This window comes from Cervus elaphus, chromosome 14 (genome assembly GCF_910594005.1).
Source record: "Cervus elaphus chromosome 14, mCerEla1.1, whole genome shotgun sequence".
NCBI classification, from domain to species: Eukaryota; Metazoa; Chordata; class Mammalia; order Artiodactyla; family Cervidae; genus Cervus; species Cervus elaphus.
Window position 1 is genome coordinate 56,606,454 of NC_057828.1, and position 27,605 is coordinate 56,634,058.

The window sequence follows — 27,605 nt, forward strand, 5'->3', positions numbered from 1 at the left end:
TTACCTTGTGTCAAAGGATTTATTTGTGGGATGAAAAAGAAAGGAACCTGTAGATTTGGAGGAAGGACAGGAACCATCAAACCCAGACCATGATTTCAAAGGCCCCTCAGGTGAGCCTGATTTAAAACTCTGGGTGTATCTGCAGCTGCCTGCTGTCTGGCAGGTGGTCTCCAGGTGGCCCCACCTGTGCTGTGATGGGGTGACAGGTCTCAGAAGTGTGGGACAGGCTGCAGGCGTGGGGGAGGCACGGGAATCGCATGCTCCCTCCGGGACAGGGCACCTGCTGGTGGTCTGGGGTAGGAGGAAGTGTAAATGCTCTCTCTGAGGGTGGCCTCTGGTGGTGGGAGCCATTTCTGCTTCAACTGTTCGTAGAGTCCGTAGTTTGTAGGGGGACCTGCAAGACAAACCAGAATCCGGGTGAACAAGGCTTAAAGGAGGAGGCCAGCATCCTCGGGACAGGAGAACGAATGGCTGGCTCTGGAGGTTCCAGGCTGCTGGACCAGGCACTTGGATTGTCAGTGCACCCGAGGGGAGAGAGAGTAGTAGTGTCTGTGTTCTCATTCGTGTCCAACGCTTTGCAACCCACGGACTTTAGCCCACCAGGCTCCTCTGTTCATGGAATTTCCCAGGCAAGAATACTATAGGGGGATGCCATTTCCTTCTCCCAGGGATCTTCCCAACCCAAGGATCGAATTCAGGTCAGAAGTTTGCAAGAAAGTGCTGGTCCTGCCAAGCCCTGAATTTCTCAGTGTGTGGTTTGCCTCCTGTTACTAAGGAGGGACCAGACGTTGCCAGAGACTTGGACAGTTCAGCTCGATGACTTGATTGAGCATGACCCCATCAGCTCCTGGGTACTCACTGACCTGGCCCAGTTGGGAAAAGCATGCGCTTGGGAGAGTGACCTGCAGGAGAAACTCTTACAGAGAAATGCACTGTAACAAGCAGCTTGCCCTCTACCCTATATCCCTTCATATTGAAGGGTAGAACTGCAGAAAGATAAGAGCAAAGTGTGGTGGGAGCTTGCAATGGATGTCAGATCAAGTCACTCTCCCGGCAAATCTGAGCAAAGTCTTGTTTCTGCAGGGAGGACGCAATCCATGCTCTGGCGAGCCTCTACCTGGACCTCCTCTACCCCGATGTGAAGCTTTTTCTCTTGCTACGCCTTCCCTCCCCTGGAACGCTCTTCCCCCCAGTTCCTGCATAGCTCCCTCCTTCTCAACTTAGATCTCCTCCACAAAGACTGTCCCCTGTCATCCCACCCAAATAAGACTCAACATACCCACCTCACTTTCTCCCCGTTACCCGCTGGTTTTCTTTTCTATGTACCACCTATCCCAATCCAATATGATAGTGCTTACTAAATCTTAGGTTGTCTTATTCATTGATAATATCTTCTTTTTTTTTGTAAATTAATTTATTTATTTTAGTTGGAGGCTAATTACAATATTGTAGTGGTTTTTTGCCATACATTCACAAGAATCAGCCATGTGTACATGTTCCCCCTTCGATAAAATCTTCTATGTCTCTTCACTGGGGTATAAATGCCCTGGGGGCAGGAATTCCTCCCTATTTGTCACTGCTGTGTCCCCAGGTGCTTCAATAGGGCAGGCACCTGGGGAATACTCAGTCGGTGTTGATGAAGTAGATGATGGATCTGAGTGTGCAGCAATGCTGCTCTCTATCACCTGTGCTCCAGGTAAACATGCTGCTGCAGGTGAGGGCTTCATCACACAGCAACATCATCCAGCATCACAGGGAGAGGGTGGGCGACCCGGGGGGTAAATAGGACTCTTCCCTTCCCTTCTCATTCTAATGCTCTGCTGGAGTCAGGGTCACCTGCTTGGGTCCTCCCACTAAGGTGGGCACACCTCAGCCCTATGTGCTTATGAACCCCTTAGAGCCCAGTAAAGGGGAGGATCCCGAAAGAAAAAAATACCGAGTAGAGGGAAGTCGGCTTTCTCTGGGAGCCACAGCAGCTGATGTCTGTTCCACGTGCGGAGCTCCGGCAGGCCTGGGTGATAGTGGTGCCGGTTGTAATGGTCGTCGTAGGTGCTGATCAGGTAGCGCTGCGAGGGCTCCTGGTGGTGGGTGATCAGGTGTTTGTACGGGAGCCCCTGGAAGGACAGACACAGTGCACGTGTCACCAGTCGGAGCGAGGCATCCCTCTGGCTGTGGCTGGAGGCAGAAGCTGCCCGCTATGGAGTCTGTGGTGCCGACGGAGAGGGTCCCTGCTATGGAGATGTGTCTGCCTGAGCCCTGGGGAGCACCAGTGGGAGACACACTTGTCTGCCCCACCCCAACACAGCTCACCTTCAAAGACACACCCCAGTTTGGCTGCAGTCAAGTCTCTGTATGAGGGGCCCCCAGCCAAGTCAACTCACCCTGAAAATGACTGAGGGGACACATTGAAATGAAAGTCAAGAGCCCCAGCTGAACAGGAAGAGCCTGTGCTATCTCATTTCACACCCTCGTGATCTGAAATTACCCCCTTTGATTTGTCTTGAGTCTCATCCATCCAAGTGTCTATTTCCAAGGCAAGTGAACGATGCTATATGGTGAGTCTGACATCTGTACTTTCTATTTCCATCAGTTACCATGGGAAGAGTCAGAGAATGCTCCATAAATTGCCTTCTCCTGCAAAGGATTTAAGTCTCCCTCAGCTGGAAACTCAGCGAGTGATTTCTTCGGTGGGGAGAAATTACAGGGAGAAGAAAGCCGTGTTCTCCTGACACTGGGACGTTTGCCTGAATCACTCCTTTTCCTAAGAAAATCCTCTTGGCCCTAAAAGGGAATCCTAGGGGCCTGGTCTGATTTACAGGGGAGGATAACATGGATTCCCAGGCTCCTCCTCTTGTCTGGAGCAGATGGGGAGGTCCATGTCTGCTATGGCCTAAATACACTGGCTGCACCCAGTATTTCAAATGATGGCTCTATAAACCAGTCAGATCACAATGCCAGAGGAAGTCAAGGGGGCTGTGCACAGACGTTAAGCCGGAGTTCCTAAGATCCACATCACCGGATCTGGATGTCTGGACTATATTTCCGAGGTCAGGGAAAGCAAGTTCCCATCAACCAAGGGTTCCCATCAACCAAGGGGAGTTCTGAAGAGGCAACACAGCGGGGGAAGAAGAGAAGCCAGGGGGGATTTTCTTACTGTTTCTCTTGGTTTGGGGCACAATCCTGCCTTCTTGATCATGTACACAAGATTTTTGTTTCAGTCAGAAAAAGTTGGCTTAAAAATCAGCATTCAGAAAATGAAGATTATGGCATCTGGTCCCATCACTTCAAGGCAAATAGATGAGAGAAAAGTGGAAGCAGTGACAGATTTTATTTTCTTGTGCTCCAAAATCACTGTGGATAATGACTGCAGCCATGAAATTTAAAGATACTTGCTCAATGAAAGGAAAACTATGACAAACCTAAACAGAGTATTAGAAAGCAGAGACATCACTTTGCTGACAAAGGTCCATATAGTCAAAGCTGTGGTTTTTCCAGTAGTCATGTATGGATGTGAAGGTTAGACCATAAAGAAGGCTGAGTTCTGAAGAACTGATGTTTTCGAATTGTGGTGCTGGAGAAGACTCTTGAGAGCAAGGATATCAAACCAGTCAATCCTAAAGGAAATCAACCCAAAATACACATTGGAAGGACTGATGCTGAAACTGAAACTCCAATACTTTGGCCACCTGATGTGAAGAGCCCACTCATTGGAAGAGACCCTGATTCTGGGAAAGACTGAAAGCAAAAGGAGAAGAGGGTGGCAGAGGCTGAGATGGTTAGATAGCATCACTGACTCAATGGACGTGAATCTAAGCAAACTCCTGGAGATAGAGAAGGACAGGGAAGCCTGGTGTGCTGCAGTCTATGGGATCACAAAGAGTTGGACATATTTTAGCAACTGAGCAACAATAACTGTTAGCTGACAATAGAGAGGACTGCCTTTGTTTTTTGTTTGTTTGTTTCTTATTGCTCGAGGTCTTCATTGCTGTGCATAGTGTTAGGAAAAACGCCGAGGGAGGAAAAAAGCCGCCTCTAAGGACCGGTGGTAAAGGCCTTTTATTAAGCGTCGCTCTCGGGCAGAACTCCCGGGGGCTGGTGAGTGAAGAGACAAAGGGAGTCTGCAAGGTATGAGGGGTGGGGAGGGGTTTTATAGTCCGGGCAGGCATCCAGGCCAGGTCTTTTCATATAAGGAAGAAAGCGCGGGCTACAGCGGTGGTCAGTGTCCGAGGGCTTTATGTTGGTACCTGATTGGGCCAGGCTGCAGGGGGCCAGCCCCTGGAAGTTTAGCCAGCCTCCGGAATTTGCCTTGCAGCACTTTCCTGGGGGCATGCCCCGACCTTTCACATAGGTTCTCTCTACCTGCAGGGAGAAAGGGCTACTCTTCATTGCAGTGCGCAGGCTTCTCTTTGCAGTGACTTCCCTTGTTGCAGAGCATGGGCTCTAGAGCATATTGACTTCAATAGTGACAGCATGAGGGCTCAGGAGTTGTGACATACAGGCTTAAGAGCCCCATGGCACGTGGAACTTCCCGAATTCCAAGGATCTAATCTGTGTTCCCTGCACTGGCAAGCGGATTCTTATCCATTGTACCACCAGGGAAGTCTGAGACAACTGCCTTTGCAAGAAGAGATTATCACTTAAAATTCCTAAGAGAAGGGGTATGTCACATCTCACAGGGCCACATGGGAAGCACCAGGGTGAGTCAGGAGACAGAAGGAGTGAAGAGAGCATGGTCCAGAGTCTTCGTTCTGGTTTCTGTGAAATGAAAATATCTCCTGCCATATTAATTAACAGGAGATGTCACAGCCATCAATGATTTCTGCCTTCCAAATGTAAATGAGGGCTCTCAAAAGGCTCTCAAAACTGTGATCCAGCAGATATTGCCACCACCACCACCTCCCCCCCCCCCCCCCCACGGTGATTCCTGAGGAGTTCAGGGGAATGCAAGAAACAAGGGAAACAAAAAAATAGAATTGGCCCCAGATAGCTGAGGTACATATGAAAGGAATGGATTCAGTGAGCCAAGGGGCTTGCATCTTCCCATACATAGAATGCTAAATTCCTTAACTTGATACTTGATCTCTGCTGTTCAGACTGCCTGCTCCCTTTGTAGCAAATTTGAATATAGCCTTACTTGCCTCCTGTTTGCTTGGAGCAGTTTTCCCAGAGCTACTGAGATGCTGTATCCCGGGCTCAGAGTCCTAAACATTTCCACCAAATAAAATAACTCTTAACTTTCAGGTTGTGACTATATTTTTTAGTCGACACTTCCAACAGAGTATGGGCAAGGCAGGGTGGGCAAATTTGAGAGGTGTAGGATTGCAAAGTTTAAATAATTCCAGGGTATCTCTGGTTGTCAGTGCCTGGCTCTGGAGTGGGGGATGATAGCCTGGCATGTGAGTCTTAGATAAAAGAGGTGGTTGGAGGGATGGGCTGTGAATTGGTTAGTTAGAATCTGAAAGGCAGATGGCAGGCAAGTTGTGTATTATCCCTGGGAATTAGCCCTGGGAGGTAGAACCTCACCAGGATTAGCAAGGTGCCTAAAATATCAAAGTATCATAAAGTACAGAAAATTTAAAAACATGATTAATACATCTGCCAAGGGGAAAAAATAAGCAGGGTGACAATATACAGCCTTGGTGTACTCCTTTTCCTATTTGGAACCAGTCTGTAGTTTCATGCCCAGTTCTAACTGTTGCTTCCTGACCTGCATACAGATTTCTCAAGAGGCAGGTCAGGTGGTCCAGTATTCCTATCTCTTTCAGAATTTTCCACAGTTTGTTGTGATCCACACAGTCAAAGGCTTTGGCATAGTCAATAAAGCAGAAATAGATGTTTTTCTGGAACTCTCTTGCTTTTTTAATGATCCAGTGGATGTTGGCAATTTGATCTCTGGTTCCTCTACCTTTTCTAAAACCAGTTTGAACATCTGGAAGTTCACAGTTCACGTACTGTTGAAGCCTGGCTTGGAGAATTTTGAGCATTACTTTACTGGTGCGTGAGATGAATGCAACTGTGTGGTAGTTTGAGCATTCTTTGGCATTGCCTTTCTTAGGGATTGGAATGAAAACGGACCTTTTGCAGTCCTGTGGCCACCGCTGAGTTTTCCAAATTTGCTGACATATTGAGTGCAGCACTTTCACAGCATCCTCTTTTAGGATTTGAAACAGCTCAACTGGAATTCTATCACCTCCACTAGCTTTGTTTGTAGTGATGCTTCCTAAGGCCCACTTGACTTCGCATTCCAGGATGTCTGGCTCTAGGTAAGTGATCACACCATCGTGATTATCTGGGTCGTGAAGATCTTTTTTGTACAGTTCTTCTGTGTATTCTTGCCACCTTTTCTTTTTTTTTTTTTTTTTTAGACAAATAAAGCTTGGTTTTACCTCAGATTACAAGAGGCCTGTGAGTTGACAGCTGCTGGCCTAGGTTCAACAGCTCAGCCATGTCAAGCCCTGTCTCCATAAGGACTTTGCCTCTTTTTCATGTGTTCTGCCTCAGTGTTACAACATGACTGCCACAACTCCTGGTGTCATATCCACCTTGCCAAGTCTGCCACTATTTTCTTTATCCCATGAAAGGAATATCCGTGACCATGTTCAGTGAATCAGGAGTGGGTAGTGAAGTTCACCAAACGTTTTCTCAGCAGCAGAACCCTCTTCCGCTCTTGGGTTCCATCTAAATAGAGGCCCACCTGCAACCTTCACACCAGGTCACTGCCCCCAGCCTAACATCCAGACAGCACCTTGGACTTTAGAGGACCCCAGGCGCACCCCTGGAGTGCACAGAAGGCGCGCCGGCTCAGGGTCCCTCGCGGGGGCTCTTCCCCTCCTCCCACCTTCGGCCGCCAGAGAGGCCGCACACCCACCGCACCTCCCCCCTCCGCGAAATGGCCACCTTTTCTTAATATCTTCTACTTCTGTTAAGTCCATACCGTTTCTGTCCTTTATTGAGCCCATCTTTGCATGAAATATTCCCTTGGTATCTCTAACTTTCTTGAAGAGATCTCTAGTCTTTCCCACTCTATTGTTTTCCTCTATTACTTTGCACTGATCCCTGAGGAAGGCTTTCTTATCTCTCCTGGCTATTCTTTGGAACTCTGCATTCTAATGGGTATATCTTTCCTTGTCTCCTTTGCTTTTCACTTCTCTTCTTTTCACAGGTATTTGTAAGGCCTCCTCAGACAGCCATTTTGCTTTTTTGTATTTCTTTTTCTTGGGGATGGTCTTGATCCCTGTCTTCTGTACAATGTCACGAACCTCCATCCATAGTTCATCAGGCACTCTGTCTATCAGATCTAACCCCTTGACTCTATTTCTCATTTCCACTGTAAGGGATTTGATTTAGGTCATACCTGAATAGTCTAGTGGTTTTCCTTGCTTTCTTCAATTTAAGTCTGAATTTGGCAATAAGAAGTTCATGATCTGAGCCACAGTCAGCTCCCAGTCTTGTTTTTGCTGATTGTATAGAGCTTCTCCATCTTTGGCTGCAAAGAACTGGACATGGAACAACTGACTGGTTCCAAATAGCAAAAGGAGTACATCAAGGCTGTATATTGTCACCCTGCTTATTTAACTTATATGCACAGTACATCATGAGAAACACTGGGCTGGAAGAAGCACAAGCTGGAATCAAGATTGCCAGGAGAAATATCAATAACCTCAGATATGCATTGATGCCACCCTGATGGCAGAAAGCAATGAAGAACTAAAGAGCCTCTTGATGAAAGTGAAAGAAGAGAGTGAAAAAGTTGGCTTAAAACTCAACATTCAGAAAACTAAGGTCATGGCAGCTGGTCCCATGGCAAATAGATGGGGAAACAGTGACAGACTTTATTTTTTTAGGTTCCAAAATCACTGCAGATGGTGACTGTAGCCATGAAATTTAAAAATGCTTACTCCTTGGAAAAAAAGTTATGACCAACCTAGACAGCATATTAAAAAGCAGAGACATTACTTTACCAACCATGGTCCATCTAGTCAAGGCTCTGGTTTTTCCAGTAGTCATGTATGGATATGAGAGTTGGACTCTAAAGAAAGCTGAGCGCCGAAGAATTGATGCTTTTGAACTGTGGTGTTGGAGAAGACTCTTGAGAGTCCCTTCAACTGCAAGGAGATCCAACCAGTCCATCCTAAAGGAAATCAGTTCTGAATATTCACTGGAAGGACTGATGCTGAAGCTGAAACTCCAATATTTTGGCCACCTGATGCAAAGAGTTGACTCATTGGAAAAGACTCTGATGCTGGGAAAGATTGAAGGCAGGAGGAGAAGGGGATGACAGAGGATGAGATGGTTGGATGGCATCACTGACTCAATAGACATGAGTTTGAGTAAATTCTGGGAGTTGGTGATGGACAGGGAGGGCTGGTGTGCTGCAATTCATGGGGTCACAAAGAGTTGGATACGACTGAGCGACTGGACTGACTAACTGAAGGGGATAAAAATCCCATTGATTCATGACCACTTTGAAGAGCTGAAGGGAGAAAAGTTAAGTGGGGTGGGAGATGGAAAAGCAGGCTGTGGCAGTGGGGGAGCACAGGATGAAGGACCCAGAAGAGCTGATAGAACTGAAGCAGCCATGTGAAAATGATGCTGTGTCCAGGCACACAAGCAGACTATTTGAACAGAGTCCCCAGGAATGAATGTCCCATTGTTTGGTTCTATTTTGTGTGTGTGTTGGAGGGGATATCTTAATTTTAACCAGATTATATATGTGTGATTGATTATCCCTTTCATCAGGGTTTGTGATGGGGAAGCAAAGGTCTTTAAAAAAGGGCACCCGATGTGTCTTGAGACCTAGGCCACATACCTCATGTACATTGATGGTTAGGAGCAGGGAGCCTCAGACTGTGGGTTCTAATTTTGACCTCTTTGTATTAAAATGCAACTGGGAATAAATCTACCATATGACCCAGCAATCCCACTACTGGGCATAAACCCTGAGAAAAATCACAATTCTAAAAGACGCATGTACTCCCAATGTTCATTGCAACACTATTTGCAATAGCCAAAATATGGAAGCAGCCTAGTTGTCCATCAACAGATAGATGGATAAAGAATATGTGGTACATATACAATGGAATATTACACTGCCGTAAAAAAAGAATGAATTTGAGTCAGTTCCAGTGAGGTGGATAAAACTAGAGCCTGCTTTATGGAGTAAAGTCAGAAAAAGAAAAACAAACATATTAAAATATATATACAGAATCTAGAATATATATAACACACACACATATATATAACATATATATAGCATATGGGAAGATATACAACACATGTATAACACATTAACACATATTTATGGGAGGGAGGTTCCGGAGGGAAGGACATATGTATACCTATGGCTGATTCATGTTGAGGTTTGACAGAAAACAACAAAATTCTGCAAAGCAATTATCCTTCAATTAACAAATAAATTTTTAAAAAATAAAGTGAAAAGTAAATATAACATATTAACACATATATATGGAATCTAGAAAAATAGTATTAATGAGCCTATTTGCAGAGAAGGAATGGAGACACAGATATAGAGAAGGGACTTGTGGACACAGTGGGGGAAGGAGAGGGTAGGAGAAAAGAGAAAGCAGCATTGACATATATACACTATCATGTGTTTTAAAATAGACAGCTGGTGGGAAGTTGCTATGTAACACAGGGAGCCCAGTCTGGGCACTCTATGATGACCTAAAGAGGTAGGATGAGGGGATGGGAGGGAGGCTCAAGAGGGAAGGGATATATGTATGATTATGGCTGATTCACGTTGTTGTATGGCATAAACCAACACAACACTGTAAAAAATAAATAAATAAATAAAAGAACTACAAAAATAAAATAAAATTGTATTTGTGTGTTCAGTGCACACTAATGCTAGTGGTTGGCAGCCCCATGCACCGGTATGGTCCAGGAATGCCAGTGGGCCAGGGATGCTAACACAGAACTGAAAATATGACACCATTTATCCTAACATGAGTTTCCAGATGCAGAAGTTGTCATTGTTGTTGTTCAGTCACTAAGTTGTGTCCGACTCTTTGCTACCCCATGCACTGCAGCATGCCAGGATTTCCTGTCCTTCACTACCTCCTGGAGCTTGCTCAAACTCATGTCCATTGAGTCAGTGATTCCATCCAGCCGTCTCATCCTCTGCCACTCTCTTCTCCTTTTTCCTTCAATCTTTCCCAGCATCAGGGTCTTTTCCAGTGAGTCAGCTCTTCGCATCAGGTGGCCAAAGTATTGGAGATTCAGCATCAGTCCTTACTGTGAATAATCAGGGTGGATTTCCTTTAGAATTGCCTCATTTGATCTCCTTGCAGTCCAAGGTAGATGAACAGTCAGCTCTGGCAGATGATAAAACAAGATCTAAGGAGGCTCCTTGCTTGACTGTTTGATTTGCTGACCAGCCCCTGCTCAGTGCCTTACCAACAAGCTACAGATTTTAGATGAGACACTCACCACCCTTGGGCACATTTTATCAGAAAATGCGGGTATTGAGCTGGACAATCCCTTGGGTCCCTTCCAGTTCTAAAATGCTCCATCCTGGGAAATATCCATCCCTCACCCAAAATTTAAGCAGAGGTAGGGATATGTGGGAGCCTGGCAGGCTACAGATCATGGGGTTGCATAATAGTCAGACACGACTTAGTGACTGAACAACAGCAACAGTGATAGGGTTATGTGGGGTAGAAGTGAGGGGACAGACATCACCTCTATAAGCAGCAGACTGACAGAAGAACTTGGGGTAGCACCCAGACTGTAGTGAGAAAAGGGCATGCTTGTGCACCCAGTGGGTGAACAATTACAGGCTTATTCTCTCCAGGCTGAGCCTAGTGGGTGGCACCCACAAGGGTTGATATAAGAGGCGGCTTTCTCTCCTGTTTCTGTAAGGGCCAGGATTTCTGAGCTTCCAACACTCTCTCACCTAATTTAATAAATGTCTCAAGTGTGTGATCTTGGGCCTGGGAGGCAGGTTCTGAGGCTGCAGTGCCCTGCTCCCTGCTCTGGAGGCCTGGAACCTAACCACACTCACAAGTAGGCGCTCCACGAGTGAGAGCAAACTGAATGGCCCTTGACTTTTCATACGAAAAAACAGGATGCTTGGCCATCAGTGATATTATACAAACGCTGTCTATGCAAACATCATCACTACTCACTTTTGGAGTGCCTTGTGTGATTCCTGACTACACTCACCCTAACTCAACGTCTACCTTTGTTTGTTTCACACATCCTTTGCCTACCTCCTGTTGGAAGGGCGTGGAAGGATGGGGAAAGTGGCCCAGAAAAAGTGCTGGGATACCCAGCAAGGGAAACGCCACTCACTTGAGATCAGGTGGATCTGCCCACCCAGTGAATAAGGGTAAATGATATCAGCAGCCTCCCTGCGCTGCACTTGGCTGGGGAGGGTATTAATGAGACCACTCCTGTGTCCCCAAGAGAGAACTGAGCCTAGAAAGAGTCGGGTTGTTTAGTGTCCCCTGAGCACTGGGAAGGGGCCAGGCAGAGTGTGGGGCCCTGAGCCCTCTTACCTCAACTCTCCTCTTGCTGTACCACTTGGAGATCTGGTCAGGTCTGTGGCCTGGGAATGGGACGTACTCGTTTCTGTAAACGGTCTGGGGGTGTTTCTCAGTGGCTTTTGTGAACTGAAAAAAAAAAATGGTTTTTTTCAGGACAGTTTCTGTAATGCCCCTTCTCAAACTTCTGCTGCATCCCCTCAGTTCCCAACCATTGGAAGCTGGGCAGAGAAAGGGTAAATAGGCATCCTGCACAATGTGGGCTTGATTGTACCCCCTCCCTTTCAGTACTTGGAAAGGAGTACATTCAGGGACTTGGCACGCCAGTCCAAGACCCCTTGGGAAAGCTGTTTAGTGGCACCTGGTCCCTCACGGTCTACACCTGTTCCCTTTCTCTCTTGTCACTCCCTGCCCCTCCTCCCTCCTGCTTGACTCTTCCCTTTTTTTTTTCTTCTTTGTTTCTCACTCTTCCCAACTCTACGCTTTCTTTCCCCTGAAAATGAGTGTTAGAAGCTCAGTTGTGTCCAACTCCTTGCAACCCCATGGACTGTAGCCCACCAGTCTCCTCTCCCCATGGAATTCTCTGGGCAAGAATACTGGAGTCGCCAGGGCCACCATGACTTCCATGGTGTCCAGGGCTTTACCCAACTCATCCTGGGATGGCATTGGCCCATCTCAGTAGAGTGAGAACAGCCTCTGCACTGGTTTTGTGTCTACAACAGACACTGGGCACCCTCAGGCTTCTCCTTGGGACTCACAGAAGAGGTGACCCAAGCCCTCTGGAGCCTCACCATCGCAATTGCAATAGAAGCCCAGAGAGAGAGTTTCTGTTGATGAGTGGGCTCGGAAGCTGACTGCTAGTAACACCAGAGAGGCATCCACAAGCCCTTTGAATTCCAACCACCAGTAGCACCCTGTGCAGGATGCCTCATCTAAACAACAAACAAAACAAAAATACAAACCCGACCATAAGCAGACAGGATTACCACCTCACTCAGCCTTGCCCATCAGAGGAAAAACAAACAAACAAACAAAAACTCAGCACAAATCTCACCTTATACGAAGTTTACACAGACCACTGGACCAATTTTAGGAGGGCAGACACCAAAAGAAAGATAGAATTCAACCTTGAAGCCTGGGAAAAGGAGAACTCAAACACAATAAGTTAAAAAACAAATAATGAAAATGCAGAGAAATACTACACAAATGAAGGAACAAATTAGAAACAAATAAGTCCAAATAAATGAAGAGGAAATAAGCAAATGATCTGAAAAAGAATTCAGAATAGTGATAGTAAAGATGGTCAAAAACCTTGAAAACAAAATGGAGAAAATGCAAGAATCAATTAACAAATATCTAGAAGAATTAAAGAATAAACATACAGAGACAAACAACACAATTACTGAAATTAAGACTAATCTGGAAGGAATCAATAGCAGAATATCTGAAGCAGAAGAACGAATTGGTGAGCTGAAAGATAAAATGGTGGAAATAACTTCTAAAGAGCAGAATAAAGTAAAAAGAATGAAAAGAACTGAGAATAGTCTCAGTGACTTCAAACACACCAACATTCAAATTATAGGGGTCCCAGAAGAAGAAGAGAAAAGGTAAGGGTGTGAGAAAATTTTTGAAGAGATTATAGCTGAAAATTTCCCCAACATGGAAAAGGAAATAGTCAATCAAGTCCAAGAGGTTCAAGGAGTCCCATACAGGATAAACCCAAGGACAAACACACCAAAGCACATACTAATCAAACTAACAAGGACTAAACACAAAGAAAGAATATTAAAAGCAGCAAAGGAAAAACAACAAGTAACACACAAGGGAAACCCCATACATTCAACAGAAACTCTGCAGGCCAGAAGGGAATAGCAGGATATATTTAAAGTACTGAAAGGGAAAAATCTACTGCCAAGATTACTGTACCCAGCAAGGGTCTTATTCAAAATTGATGGAGAAATAAAAAGCTTTTCAGACAAGCAAAAGTTAAGAGAATTCAGTACTACTAAGCCAGCTTTGCAACAAATGTTAAAGGGACTTATATAGTAAAGAAATACAAGAGAAGGAAAAAGACCTACAAAATCAACCCTGAAGCAATTAAGAAAATGGCAATAGGAACATATATATCAATAATTACTTTAAATGTAAATGGATTAAATATTCCAACCAAAAGACACAGACTGGCTGAAAGAATACAAAACAAGGCCCATATTTATGCTGTCTACAAGAAACCCACTTCAGACCTAAAGACACATATACACTGAAAGTGAGAGGATGGAAAAATATATTCCAAGCGAATGGGAAGCAAAAGAAAGCTGGAGTAGCAATCCTCATATCAGAAAAAATAGACCTTAAAATAAGGAAGAAAGGTTACAAGAGATAAGGAGGGACACTATATAATGATCAAGGGATCAATCCAAGAAGAAGACATAACAATTGTAAATATCTATGCACCCAACATAGGAGCACCTCAATACATAAGACAAACACTAACAGAAATAAAAGGAGAAACTGACAGTAACACATTAATAGTAGGAGACTTTAACATGCCACTTGCACCAATGGACAGATTGTCAAAACAGAAAATTAATAAGCAAACACAAGTCTTAAATGATATATTAGATGAGATGGATCTCATTGATATCTTCAGGAAATTCCATCCAAATGCAGAAGAATACACCTTCTTCTCAACTGCATATGGAACATTCTCCAGGATAGACCACATCTCAGGTCACAAATCAAACCTCAGTAAATTTAAGAAAATTGAAATCGTATCAAGCATTTTCTCTGACTACAATGCTATGAGACAAGACATCAATTACAAGAAGAAAACTGTAAGAAACACAAACACATGGAGATTAAACAATATATTTCTAAATAACCAACAGGTTACTAAAGAAATCAAAAGGGAAATTAAAAATTTTCTAGAAACAAATGACAATGAAAATATGACAACTCAAAACCTATGGGGTGCAACAAAAGCAGTTCTAAGATGGAAGTTTATAGTGATACAATCCTACCTCAAGAAACAAGAAAAACATCAAATAGACAACCTAACTTTACACCTAAAACAACTGGAAAAAGAAGAACCGAAAAAACCCCAAAATTACTAGAAGAAAAGAAATCATAAAGATATGAGTAATAATACATGAAAAAAATGAAAGAAACAACAGTAAAGATTAAGAAAACTAAAAGCTGGTTCTTTGAGAAGATAAATAAAATTGACAAACTGTTAGCCAGACTCATCAAGCAAAAAAGAGAGAAGAATCAAATCAATAAAATTAGAAATTAAAAAGGAGAAGTTACAACAGACAGTGCAGAAATACAAAGGATTATAAGAGACTGTTATGAACAACTATACAGCAATAAAGTGGATAACCTGGAAGAAATGGACAGATTCTTAGAAAAATTCAATCTTGCAAGACTGAACCAGGAAGAAATAAAAATTAGGGACAACCCAATTACAAGCACTGAAATGGAAGCTGTGATCAAAAATCTCTCAAAAAACAAAAGCCCAGGACCAGATGGCTTCACAGGAGAATTCTATCAAGCATTTAGAGAAGAGCTAATGTCTATCCTTCTAAAACTCTTTCAAAAAATTGCAGAGGGAGGAACACTTCCAAACTCATTCTAGGAGGCCACCATCACCCTGATACCAAAATCAGACAAAGATAATACACAAAAAAGAAAACTACATCATCAATATCACTGATGAACATAGATTCAAAAATTCTCAACAAAATTTTAGCAATCAGAATTCAGCAACACATCAAAAAGCTGATCAAGTTGGGTTTATTCCAGGGATGCAAGGATTCTTCAACATACGCAAATCAATCAATGTGATACACCACATTAACAAATTGAAAGATAAAAACCATATGATAATCTCAATAATGTGGAAAAAGGCTTTGACAAAATTCAGCTCCCATTTATGATGAGAACTCTTCAAAAAATGGGCATAGAAGGAAACTACCTCAACATAGTAAAAGGCATATATGATAAGCCTACAGCAAACATTATTCTCAATAGTGAAAAACTGAAAACATTCCCCCTAAGACCAGGAACAAGATGAGTATGTCCACTTCCACCACTATTATTCAACATAGTTCTGGAAGTCCTAGCTACAGTGATCAGAGAAAAAAAAAGAAATAAAAGGAATCCAGATAGGAAAAGAAGTAAAGCTCTCACTGTTTGTAGGTGACATGATACTGTATACAGAAAACCTTAAAGATAGTATCAGAAAATTACTAGAATTAATCAGTGAATTTAGCAAACTTGCAGGATACAAAATCAATCACAGAAATCACTTGCATTTCTATATACTAACAATGAAACATCAGAAAGAGAAATTAAGGAATCAATTCCATTCACCATTGCAACAAAAAGAATTAAATATATAGGAATAAACTTACCTAAGGAGACCAAAGAACTGTACACAGAAAATTATGACACTAATGAAAGAAATCAAAGTCAACATAAATGGAGAGATAGTCCATGTTCCTGGATAGGAAGAATCAATATTGTGAAAACAACTACCAAACGCAATCTACAGATTCAATGCAATCCCTAGCAAATTACCAATAACATTTTTCACAAAACTAGAACAAAAGATTTCATAATTCATGTGGAAACACAAAAGACCCTGAATAACCAAAGCAGTCTTGTGAAAGAAGAATGGAGCTGGAGGAACCAGCCTTCCTGACTTCAGATTATACTACCAAGATGCAGTCATGAAGACAGTATGGTACTGGCATAAAAACAGAAATATAGACCAATGGAACAAGATAGAAAGCCCATAAATAAACCCATGCACCTATGGATACCTTATTTTTTACAAAGAAGGAAAGAATATACAATGGGGCAAAGACAGCCTCTTCAATAAGTGTTGCTGGGAACACTGTACAGTGACATGTAAAAGAATGAAATTAGAACACTTCCTAACACCATACACAAAGATAAACTCAAAATGGATTAAAGACCTAAATGTAAGACCAGAAACTATAAAACTCTTAGAGGAAAACACAGGCAGAACACTGGGTGATATAAATCAAAGCAAGATCCTCTATGACCCACCTCCTAGAGTAATGGAAATAAAAACAAAAGTAAACAAGTGGGACCTGATTAAAGTTAAAAGCTTTTGCACAGCAAAGGAAACTATAAGCAAGGTGAAAAGACAACCCTCAGAATGGGAGAAAATAATAGCAAATGAAACAACTGACAAAGGATTAATTTCCAAAATACACAAGCAGCTCATACAACTCAATACCAGAAAAACAAACAACCCAATCAAAAAGTGGGGAAAAGACCTAAACAAACATTTATCTGTTTAGACATACAGATGGCTAACAAACACATGAAAAGATGCTCAACATCGCTCATTATTAGAGAAATGCAAATCAAAACTACAATGAGCTATCACCACACACCAGTCAGAATGGCCCTCATCAAAAAGTCTAGAAACAGTAAATGCTGGAGAGGGTGTGGAGAAAAGGGAATGCTCTTGCACTTTGTGGGAATGCAAATTTATACAGCCACTATGGAAGATGGTATGAAAGTGAAGTGAACGTGAAGGTCACTCAGTTGTGTCTGACTCTTTGGGACCCCATGGACTATACAGTCCATGGACTTCTCCAAGCCAGAATACTGGAGTAGTTAGCCTTTCCCTTCTCCAGGGGATCTTCCCCACCTAGGGATCGAGCCCAGGTCCCCCACATTGCAGGCAGATTCTTTACCAGCCGACCCACAAAGGAAGACAGTGTGGAGACTCCTTTAAAAACTAGGAATAAAACTACCATATGACCCAGCAATCCCACTCCTAGGCATATACCCTGAGGAAACCAAAATTTAAAAAGGTACATGTATCCCATTATTCACTGCAGCACTATTTACAATAGCTAGAACATGGAAGCAACCTAGATGTCATTCGAGAGATGAATGGATAAAGAAGGTGTGGTATATATACACAATGCAATATTACTCAGCCATAAAAAGAAATGCCTTTGAGTCAATTCTAATGAGGTGGATGAATCTAGAATCTATTATACACAGTGAAATAAGTCAGAAAGAGAAAGATAAATATCGTATTCTAACACACACATATATATACGGAATCTAGAAAAATGGGACTGAAAAATTTACTTACAGGGCAGCAGTGGAGAAACAGACATAGAGAATAGCCTTGTGGATATGGGGAAAGGGGAGGAGAGGGTAAGACGTATGGAAACAGTAACATGGAAACTTACACTACCATATGTAAAATAGATAGCCAACAGGAATTTGCTGTATGTCTCAGGAAACTCAAATAGGGGCTCTGTATCAACCTAGAGGGGTGGGATGGGGAGGGAGATGGGAGGGAAGTTCAAAAGGGAGGGGACATATGTATACCTATGACTGATTCATGTTGAGGTTTTACAGAAAACAACAAAATTCTGTAAAGCAATTATCCTTCAACAAAAAAATTAATAAATTTTAAAAGAAAAGAATACTAGAGTGGGTAGCTATTCACTTATCCAGGGGATCTTCCCCATCCAGGGATTGAACCCAGGTCTCCTGCATTTTTTACCATCTAAGCCACCAGAAAAGCCCTATTATAGCACAATTTTTGGTTGTTTTTTTTTAAATTCATTGTAGCAAAAGATGAATAACAAAATTTATGATTTTGACTATTTTTATTTTTATTAGGCTGCAGTGCGTATCAGTTGCAACACAAAGGATCTTTAGTCTTGGCATGCAGAATCTTTTTAGTTGTAGCATGTGGAATCTAGCTCCTTGTGTGTGTGTGTGTGTGTGCGTGTGTGTGCGCGCGCGCGTGCACTCAGTCGCTAAGTCATGTCCAACTCTTTTGTGACCCCATGGCCTGTAGGCTGCCAGGATCCTCTGTCCGTGGAATTTCCCAGGCGAGAATACTGAAGCAGGTTGCCATTTCCTTCTTCAGGGGATCGTCCGGACCCAGGGATCAAACCCTCATCTTTTGGTTCTCCTGCTTTGGCAAGCAGGCTCTTTACTACTGAGTCACTTAATTAGGTGAGTCCCTAATTAGGGATGAAAACCCAGGTCCCCTGGGAGCTTGCCGTCTTAGCCATTGGACCACCAGGGAAGTCCCATTTTTAACTACTTTTAAGTGTGCAGCTCAGTGGCATTAACTACATTCACACTGAAGAGCAACCACCACCTCCATTCACTTGCAGGACTTTTTCATCATCTCAAACTGAAACTGTCCCCTTTAAGCAACAGCTCTCCATTCTTCCCTTGCTCAGCCCCTGGCAACCACCATTCTACTTCCTGTTTTCATGAATTTGACTACACTGATGTACCTCAGATCTTCCCCGGTGGCGCTATTGGTAAAGAATCCGCCTGCCAGTGCAAGAGATATGAGACATTGATTCCATCCCTGTGTCAGGAAGATCCCCTGGAGGAGGGTATGGCAACCCACTCCAGTATTCTTACCTGGAGAATCCCATGGATAGAGGAGCCTGGGGGATTACAGTCCATGGGGTTGAAAAGAGTTGGACACAACTAAAGCAACTGAGCACGCACGCACGCACTGTATCTCAGATAAGTGGGAGTATGCAGTATTTGTCTTTTGGTGACTAACATTGCACTATGGTTGGAGGTTTGTGACATTGTACAGAAGACAGGGATCAAGACCATCCCCATGGAAAAGAAATGCAAAAAAGCAAAATGGTTGTCTGAGGAGGCCTTACAAATACCTGTGAAAAGAAGAGAAGTGAAAAGCAAAGGAGACAAGGAAAGATATACCCATTTGAACGCAGAGTTCCAAAGAATAGCCAGGAGAGATAAGAAAGCCTTCCTCAGTGATCTATGCAAAGTAATAGAGGAAAACAATAGAATGGGAAAGACTAGAGCCCTCTTCAAGAAAATTAGAGATACCAGAGGAACATTTCATGCAAAGATGGGCTCAATAAAGGACAGAAACGGTATGGACTTATCAGAAGCATAATATATTAAGAGGAGGCGGCAAGAATACACAGAAGAACTGCACAAAAAAGATCTTCACAACACAGATAATCACGATGGTGTGATCACTCACCTAGAGCCAGACATCCTGGAATATGAAGCCAAGTGGGCCTTCGGAAGCATCACTATGAACAAGGCTGGTGGAGGTGATAGAATTCCAGTTGAGCTGTTTCAAATCCTAAAAGATGATTCTGTGAAAGTGCTGCACTCAATATGCCACCAAATTTGGAAAACTCAGCAGTGGCCACAGGACTGGAAAAGGTCAGTTTTCATTCCAATCCCTAAGAAAGGAAATGCCAAAGAATGTTCAAACTACCACACAATTGCACTCATCTCACATTCTAGTAAACTAATTCTCAAAATTCTCCAAGCTAGGCTTCATCAATACATGAACCATAAACTTCCAGATGTTCAAGCTGTATTTAGAAAAGGCAGAGGAACCAGAGATCAAGTTGCCAACATCTGCTGGATCATCAAAAAAGCAAGAGAATTCCAGAAAAACACCTATTTCTGTTTTATTGACTGTGCCAAAGCCTTTGACTGTGTGGATCACAACGAACTGTGGAAAATTCTTCAAGAGATGGGGATACCAGACCACCTGACCTGCCTCTTGAGAAATCTGTATGCAGGTCAAGAAGCAACAGTTAGAACTGGACATGGAACAACAGACTGGTTCTAAATAGCAAAAGGAGTACGTCAAGGCTGTATATTGTCACCCTGCTTATTTAACTTATATTCAGAGTACATCATGAGAAACGCTGGGCTGGAAGAAGCACAAGCTGGAACCAAGATTTCCAGAAGAAATATCAATAACCTCAGATGTGCAGATGACACCACCCTTATGGCAGAAAGTGAAGAAGAACTAAAGAGCCTTTTGATGAAGGTGAAAGAGGAGAGTGAAAAAGTTGGCATAAAGCTCAACATTCAGAAAACTAAAATCATGGCATCTGGTCCCATCACTTCATGGCAAATTGATGGGGAAACAGTCAAAACAATGACTGACTTTATTTTGGAGGGCTCCAAAATCGCTGCAGATGGTGACGGCAGCCATGAAATTAAAAGACGCTTGCTCCTTGGAAGAAAAGTTATGACCAACCTAGACAGCATATTAAGAAGCAGGGACATTACTTTGTCAACAAACATCCGTCTAGTCAAGGCTATGGTTTTTCCAGTAGTCATGTATGGATGTGAGAGTTGGACTATAAAGAAAGCTGAGCACCGAAGAATTAATGCTTTTGAACTGTGGTGTTGGAGAAGATTCTTGAGAGTCCCTTGGACTGCAAGGAGATCCAACCAGTCCATCCTAAGGGAAATCAATCCTGAATATTCACTGGAAGGACTGATGTTGAAGCTGAAACTCCAATACTTTGGCCACCTAATGTGAAGAACTGACTCATTTGAAAAGACCCTGATGCTGGGAAAGATTGAGGGTGGGAGGAGAAGGGGACAACAGAGGATGAGATTTTTGGATGGCATCACTGACTCAATGGGCGTGAGTTTGAGTAAACTCCGGGAGTTGGTGATGGACAGGGAGGCCAGGCATGCTGCAGTCCATGGGGTTGCAAAGAACCAGACATGACTGAGTGACTGAACTGAACTGAACTGAACATTGTCTTCAAGGTTTATTTATGTGGTAGCGTGTTTCATAATTTCCTAATTTCATAATTTATCTTAAAGATTGAGAAATATTCCATGATATGTATATGCTCTATTTTGCTTATTCATTTCTCACTGAATTACTTCTATGTTCCAGTTCCTGTGAATAATGCTGTTAAGAATATAAATATGCAAATATCTCTCTGCAAGAGCCTGCTTCCACTCTTTTTAATAAGGTCTTTCATGCATAAAGTTTTTAATTTTGGTGAAGTCCAGTTTATCTATTTTTTCTCTTGTTGCCTATGTTTAGAATGTCATATCCAAGAAATCAGTGCCAAATTTAATGTCATGTAGCTTTTCTCCTGTTTTCTTCTAAGAGTTTTATAATTTTAGGTCTTACATATAGACCTAAAGACCTTACATGTAGGTCTTTGATTCATTTTGAATTAGTTTTTTAATATGGTGTGAGGTAGGTGTCCAACTTCATTCCTTTGCATGGGTATGATTGTAGCTGGGCTTTTCATACATGGTCTTTATTATGTTAAGGTGAAGTGAAAGTCACTCAGTCGTGTCCAACACTTTGTGACTCCATGGACTATACAGTCCATGGAATTCTCCAGGCCGGAATACTGGAGTGGGTAGCTGCTTCCTCCTCCTGAGGATTTTCCCAACCCAGGGACCGAACCCAGGTCTCCCACATTGCAGATGGATTCTTTACCAGCTGAACCACCAGGGAAGTCCAAGAATACTGGAGTGGGTAGCCTATCCCTTCTCCAGCAGATCTTCCTGACCCAGAAATGGAACGGGGGTCTCCTATACTGCAGGCAGATCCTGGTAGCTGAGCTACCAGGGAAGGCCTATGTTAATGTAGTTAAAAGCTAAGTAGAATTCACCAGTGAAGCCACCTAGTCCTGGGCTTTTATTTTGGGAAGCTCTTTGATTACTGATTCAGTTTCCTTACTAGTTATATGTCTATTCATACTGTCTATTTCTTCATGATCCTTTCTTCAATATACCCTGCCCTTCTTTGGCTCTTGTAACATTTTTTTACTTAAAATTTATTTTCTATGAAATTAATATAGTGCCACCTCACTCTCTTTGAGTTGATATTTGCAGGGAGTATCTTTTTCTAGCCTTTTATTTTCAACTTTTGCATGTCTTTAGATCTAAAAACAGTCTGATAGATGGCGGATGAAAAAAAATCTTGTTTTTTCCCCATTCCACAAATCTCTTTTGATGAGCATTTAATCTATTTACATTTAAAGTAATTACTGAAAAAATAAAAGAAAAAAATAAAGTAATTACTGTTATTTACTTTTACCATTTTGTTATTTGTTTTCTTTTTTGTCTTATAAGGCTTTTTGCCCCTCGATTTCACCATTACTACTTTTCTTTGTGTTTATTTAATTTTTAGTAGTGACCTATTTTTCTTTCTCATTTCCTCTTGTGTATATTTTAGAGAGATTTTCTTTGTAGTTATCATGGGAATTATACATAACATCTTAAATTTATAGTGATCTATCTTATTTTTAATTAATTTTAGCTCTTTATTTTATATTGGAGTATAGCTGATTAATAATGTGATAATTTCAGGTGGACAGCAAATGGACTCAACCATCCATACACATGTATCCATTCTCCCCAAAACTCCCCTCCAATCCAGGCTGCCATATAACCTGGAGCAGAGTTCCTTGTGCTATATAGTAGGTCCTTGTTGGTTATTCATTTTAAATATAGCAGTGTGTACATGTTGATTCCCACACTCCCTAATTATCCATTCCCCCCTCCCTTCCCCCACTGGGAACCATAAATTCATTCTCTAAGTCTGTGAGTCTGTTTCTGCTTTGTAAGTAAGTTCATTTGTATCATTTCTTTTTAGATTCTGTGTATAAGGGATGTCATATACTATTTCTCTATGTGATGTGACTTACTTCACTCAATATGATAATCTCTATGTCCATCCAAACTGCCTAACAATCTATTTTAAATTCATACTATCTTACCTTAACTCATTAATAAAAACCCACTCTGATAAAGCTTTGTCTTCCCTCATTTTATGTTATTGATGTCACAAATTACATGTTGATATACTGCATACCCATTAACACGAATTTATAATATATAATACTTTTGTGTTTTTTAATTGTGTAGAAAATAATGGAATTACAAACCAAAATTACAATAATGATGGTGTCTATATTTGTACATTTATCTTTACCAGGGGTCTTCATATTTTCATATAACTTCAAGTTACTGTTTAGCATTTCTCCATAGCAACTTCAAGGACTCCCATTATCACTTCCTGTAGGGAAGATGTAGCAGTAATGAACTCCCTCAGCTTCTGTTTATCTGGGAATGTTTTTATTTCTCCACTTTTGAAGGAAAGTTTTGTTGGCTAAGCTATTCTCAGTCAATAGAGGGGTGGGGTTTTTGGAGGGTGGGGTTTGGTTTTGCTTAGGTTTTGGTTTGCGGGGACTGAGCCCTTTAAAGATATCACCTCACTGTTTTCTGATCTGCAAAGTTTCTGCTGAGAAATCTAATGATAAGCTTATTAGGGCTCCCTTGTATACGATGAGTCATTTTTCTCTAGCTGTTTTGAAGATTTTCTCTTTTTCTTTGACTTTCAACAGATTGATTATAATTGTCTCTGTGTGAGTATCTGGGGATTTAACTTATTTGGTCTCTACTGAGCTTCTGGGATTTGTAGATCCACATCTAGTCTGGGAGTTTTCAGTCATTATTTCTTCAAATTATCTCTCTGCCCCTTTCTATTTTAATTTATCCCATAGTCAGTATATTGGTCAGCTTGAGGGTGTCCCACAAGTCTTTGGTCTCTGCTCAGTTTTCTTCATTCATTCCTCTTTTTGCTACCTAGGCTCAATAATTTCAAGTAATCTGTCTTCAAGTTTTCTGATTCTTACTTCTGCCTGTTCAAACACACTTTTGAATGTCTCTAGTGAATTTTTTTTCATAAACGTTACAGTATATTTCAATTCCATTATTTTCATTTGGGCTTCCCAGGTGGCTCAGGAATAAAGAATCTGCCTGCGAATGCAGGAGATGTGGCTTTGATCCCTGGGTCAGGGATATCCCCTGGAAGAGGAAATGGCAACCCACTCCAGTATTCTTGCCTGGAGAATTCCATGGACAGAGGAGCCTGACAGTCTATGGGGTCACAAAGAGTCAGACACGACTGAGTATACACACACACACACACATTTTTGTTTGGTTCCTTTTTAGAATTTCTATCTTTCATTAATATTCTCATTTTGTTTATATATTATTTTCCTGATTTCCTTCAATTCTTTGTCCACATTTCCTTTTAGCTCTTTAAGTATATTTAAGACAGGTTTTTTTTTTTGTTTGGTTGGTTGGTTTTTTGTTTTTTTTTTTTAGTTTTTCTCTGGTACTACTGCTGTCTGTATTTCTTCAGGAACTGTTTCTTCCATTTAATTTTTTTCCTTTGAATGGACCATCTTTTCTTGTTTCTTTTTATGTCTATGTTGTTGTTGTTGTTGTTGTTTTTTAACATTGAGCACTTGAGAGAAAAACAGCCATCTCTCCTGGGCTTTGCAGACTGGCTCCACACAAGGAAAGATCTCTACTAAGTAGTGGGCATGCTCTGAGCCTTGGAGTCAGGTAAGAAGGTTTTAATTCTTCTTAGGACTTTTCTGAACATGAGCATGCATCCTGCCTATGACTCTGTGTCTGTGTGTCTGTGTGCTTTTTATTTCTCCTTGTATACATAGCTGCTTTAAAATTCCTTAATTTTTCCAAGAAGCCTCTCTCTGGTTTCTTTTCAAAGTCTTAGATGCTCTGTTGCATTCCTCTACCTATAATTTCTTACCCCCAGACCTTTGCTTTCACTGTTGACCACTGCTGCTTTCCAAGCTCTTCCTAGCCTGAAATATGAACTCCCTACTTTATCCTGTTTGACCCCTGAGTTAGCAAAACAGAGACCAATCCCTCCAGCAGCTTCCAGACAAGTTTCAGTGTTGCTCCACTCCCTCTGTGTTCCAGGGAGGGAACTGGGAGCTGGGCCACTGCTTCTCCCACACTGCACCATGCTGCGCTGGGACAGGAATGGGGGGAGCGCAGGGAAAAACACCATGGAGTTTCCTACTATTTTGAATGTGGCTTTTTCTAAAATGGGCATTTGATTTTTTTACTATAGACCTTTGTTTTCCAGAGCTCCCATATATTTGTTTCAATTAGGCTAATAGTTGCTTTTTAAGTGTTTCCATGGGAAAACAAGGGGCCTGGAACTTCTTAGTCTGCCATCTTTCTGAAATTACTCCAACTCTGCTTTCTTTATGCAATCTCCTCTCAGTGTAGGATCAGCCCATAATATCCCCAGGTACTACTTTGCCTACTGGAGCCCAATGGGAATGCTTAACCAGTCTTTCTTGCTCTTGGATTACACACACACCTACTCCACAAACAAAGATAAGTGCAGTCAGAGCTAAAAACGGCCAAAAGCCATGTCTGACCAGAAGGGTGACAAATGCTAAGGTGCCCGCATGAAAACAGCCTCTTCTAGTTCTCAGAAGTCACTATTAACCTTCCCCACACTTACACCAAAGCTGCCAATCCTGTCCCACCTTCTTTTCATTGCCTATTTTCCAAGAAGATATGAAGATGTCTAGATATCTCTGCAGAAACTTATGTGGGTCAGTCTTGATTGCCACAAATGAAGATACTCCGTTTCATGCAGGTCAATTTAGGCAAGTATTTTGAGCTGGTCTTTAAGACACGTGGGAACACCAGGAGCACGCCTGCTCCGTTTTGAAGGTGAACGGTGACATGCACAAGCAGGGCAAAGTTGCGGAACAGGCGCCAGAGAGCAGCGGCTCATCCCTGGCCGTCAAGACAAGGAGCAGCAAGCCTGCTTTGGCAGGTAATACATCCGGAACGGCCCACCCAGGGAGAGCAGATGTTCTTCAAATCAAGATAAAGCTGAGTTAGGAACAGAGAACATCCAATGCCTAGAAGCACTCCACTGACTATAGAACTTCAAGGCACAACCTTATTGACACCTGTACTATGATGTTTTCAAGATATAAATGGGGATTTTGATGACTGCTTGAATGTGACTCCTCTGTGTTAGGGAGTCTATCTGCATAGAGTCCCTAATGCCACCTTCTTAAGATTCAAGTATTTGGGGCCCTTGATTTAGAAATAATAATACCCTTGGGTGGTACAGTGGTAAAGAATCTGCCTGTTAATGCAGGAGACAAGGGTTCAAGCTCTGAGTTGGGAAGATCCCTTGGAGTAGGAAATGGCAACCCACTCCATTCTTGCCTGGAAAATTCCATGGGCAGAGGAACCTGGCGAGCTACAATTCATGGGGTTGCAGAGAGTGACTGAGCACACACGCACACAATGCCCTCACTCATCCTCCCTGCCAGGTCTCCTTCTGAGCCCTCTGTCCACCTTCTTTTTTCTTACCTTCCTCCTCTCCTCTGTCCAGTTTCCAGTGAGCACTCTGGTTGAATACTTGGTCTCAATCTTCCAGCTTGGCGTGGAGAATGGCTGTGGACTTACGGCAGTAAGAAACTGCATTTGTCCCAAGCTTCTTTGACTTGACACAGTTTAAGGTTTTGAGGTGGGAGATGTTATGAAGTTGCTGTTTGGAGTGCCTTTTTTTCTATTCAGCAGTCAGAATGTAGATGACAAACAGCTAAATTCACATTAAAGGGCACTGAGAGTCCACTTTCAGTCTCCAGAAAGAGGTGATGTGATCTTGGATTCCCTACTGTTGACAATCTCCATGGTGATAGACTGTGAGTATAAATACTCTCCTTAAGGGGGCAGCTGATTCCTCAGAAGCAAAATTGATGTTAAAAAAGCAAATCAAACCAACAGCAATCACCATAAAAGCTGGAGCCAGAAGGACCTGGTTTCCATGTCATGTAACCTCCTGGTTACAAAGAGGTATCATGCATGCTGCATTTTAATACCTAGATGAGCTGAGATGATGATCACATTCTACCGTTTAATGAATGCTGACATTCTAGGCCCATGCTGAGACCTTTACATGTACTCACTTGTTTAACCCTCAAAGAGTCCTATGAAGCAGGTGCCATAACTGTACCCATTTTATGGATGAGGACACTGAAGTAAAGAAGGATTAAGTAGCTACCTCAAGTCACACATGTGGAGAGTTGGGATTTAAATCCACTCTGATTCAGTTCTTTTACCACTGGGCTCTGCTTATTGCCCATCTGCCCCTTTGCCTAAGGGGCTTCCAGGAAGAATGTTAATAAATATGATTCATTCAGATCATCTTCATTCATTCATTCCACAGTCATTCTATCAAGCTTATGCTACATCCAGAGCACTGACCTGGAGCTATTAGTACAATGCTCAGTGGCTAGACCAGGGCTCCATTCCAATAGAGCTCAGTCCAATGAGATAAAGACCATGACTTTGCTTATTCTTTAAGCCAAAAAATCAAGAACCAACCGTCTAGATATCTACCAATGGAGGGCTGGCTCAACAACTGTAGCATATCATCTAATGAAATAC

The 27,605-nt window shown here is 42.3% G+C and overlaps 1 protein-coding gene across 1 annotated transcript; it reads right to left on the reverse strand.

The window, feature by feature from the left end:
* Positions 1-26,822, reverse strand: CFAP107 (cilia and flagella associated protein 107). Its single transcript, XM_043924050.1, has 4 exons — positions 26,526-26,822; positions 11,520-11,633; positions 1,937-2,114; positions 1-394 (listed from the first exon to the last, which is right to left on the reverse strand). Exons 1-4 carry the CDS (start codon positions 26,637-26,639, stop codon positions 210-212), a joined length of 591 nt encoding a protein of 196 aa, XP_043779985.1. The 5' UTR covers positions 26,640-26,822; the 3' UTR covers positions 1-209.
* Positions 26,823-27,605: the final 783 nt, after the last annotated feature.

Bases quoted from the DNA above. Each gene is read 5' to 3' on its own strand.
- CFAP107 (XM_043924050.1), bottom strand. From the start codon at position 26,639: ATGCAGTTTCTTACTGCCGTAAGTCCACAGCCATTCTCCACGCCAAGC. The intron at 11,634-26,525 runs GTAAGAAAAAAG...TTTTTTTTTCAG, and splicing joins GGACAGAGGAGAGGAGGAAG to TTCACAAAAGCCACTGAGAA. The intron at 395-1,936 runs GTATTTTTTTCT...TTTGTCTTGCAG, and splicing joins AGCCGACTTCCCTCTACTCG to GTCCCCCTACAAACTACGGA.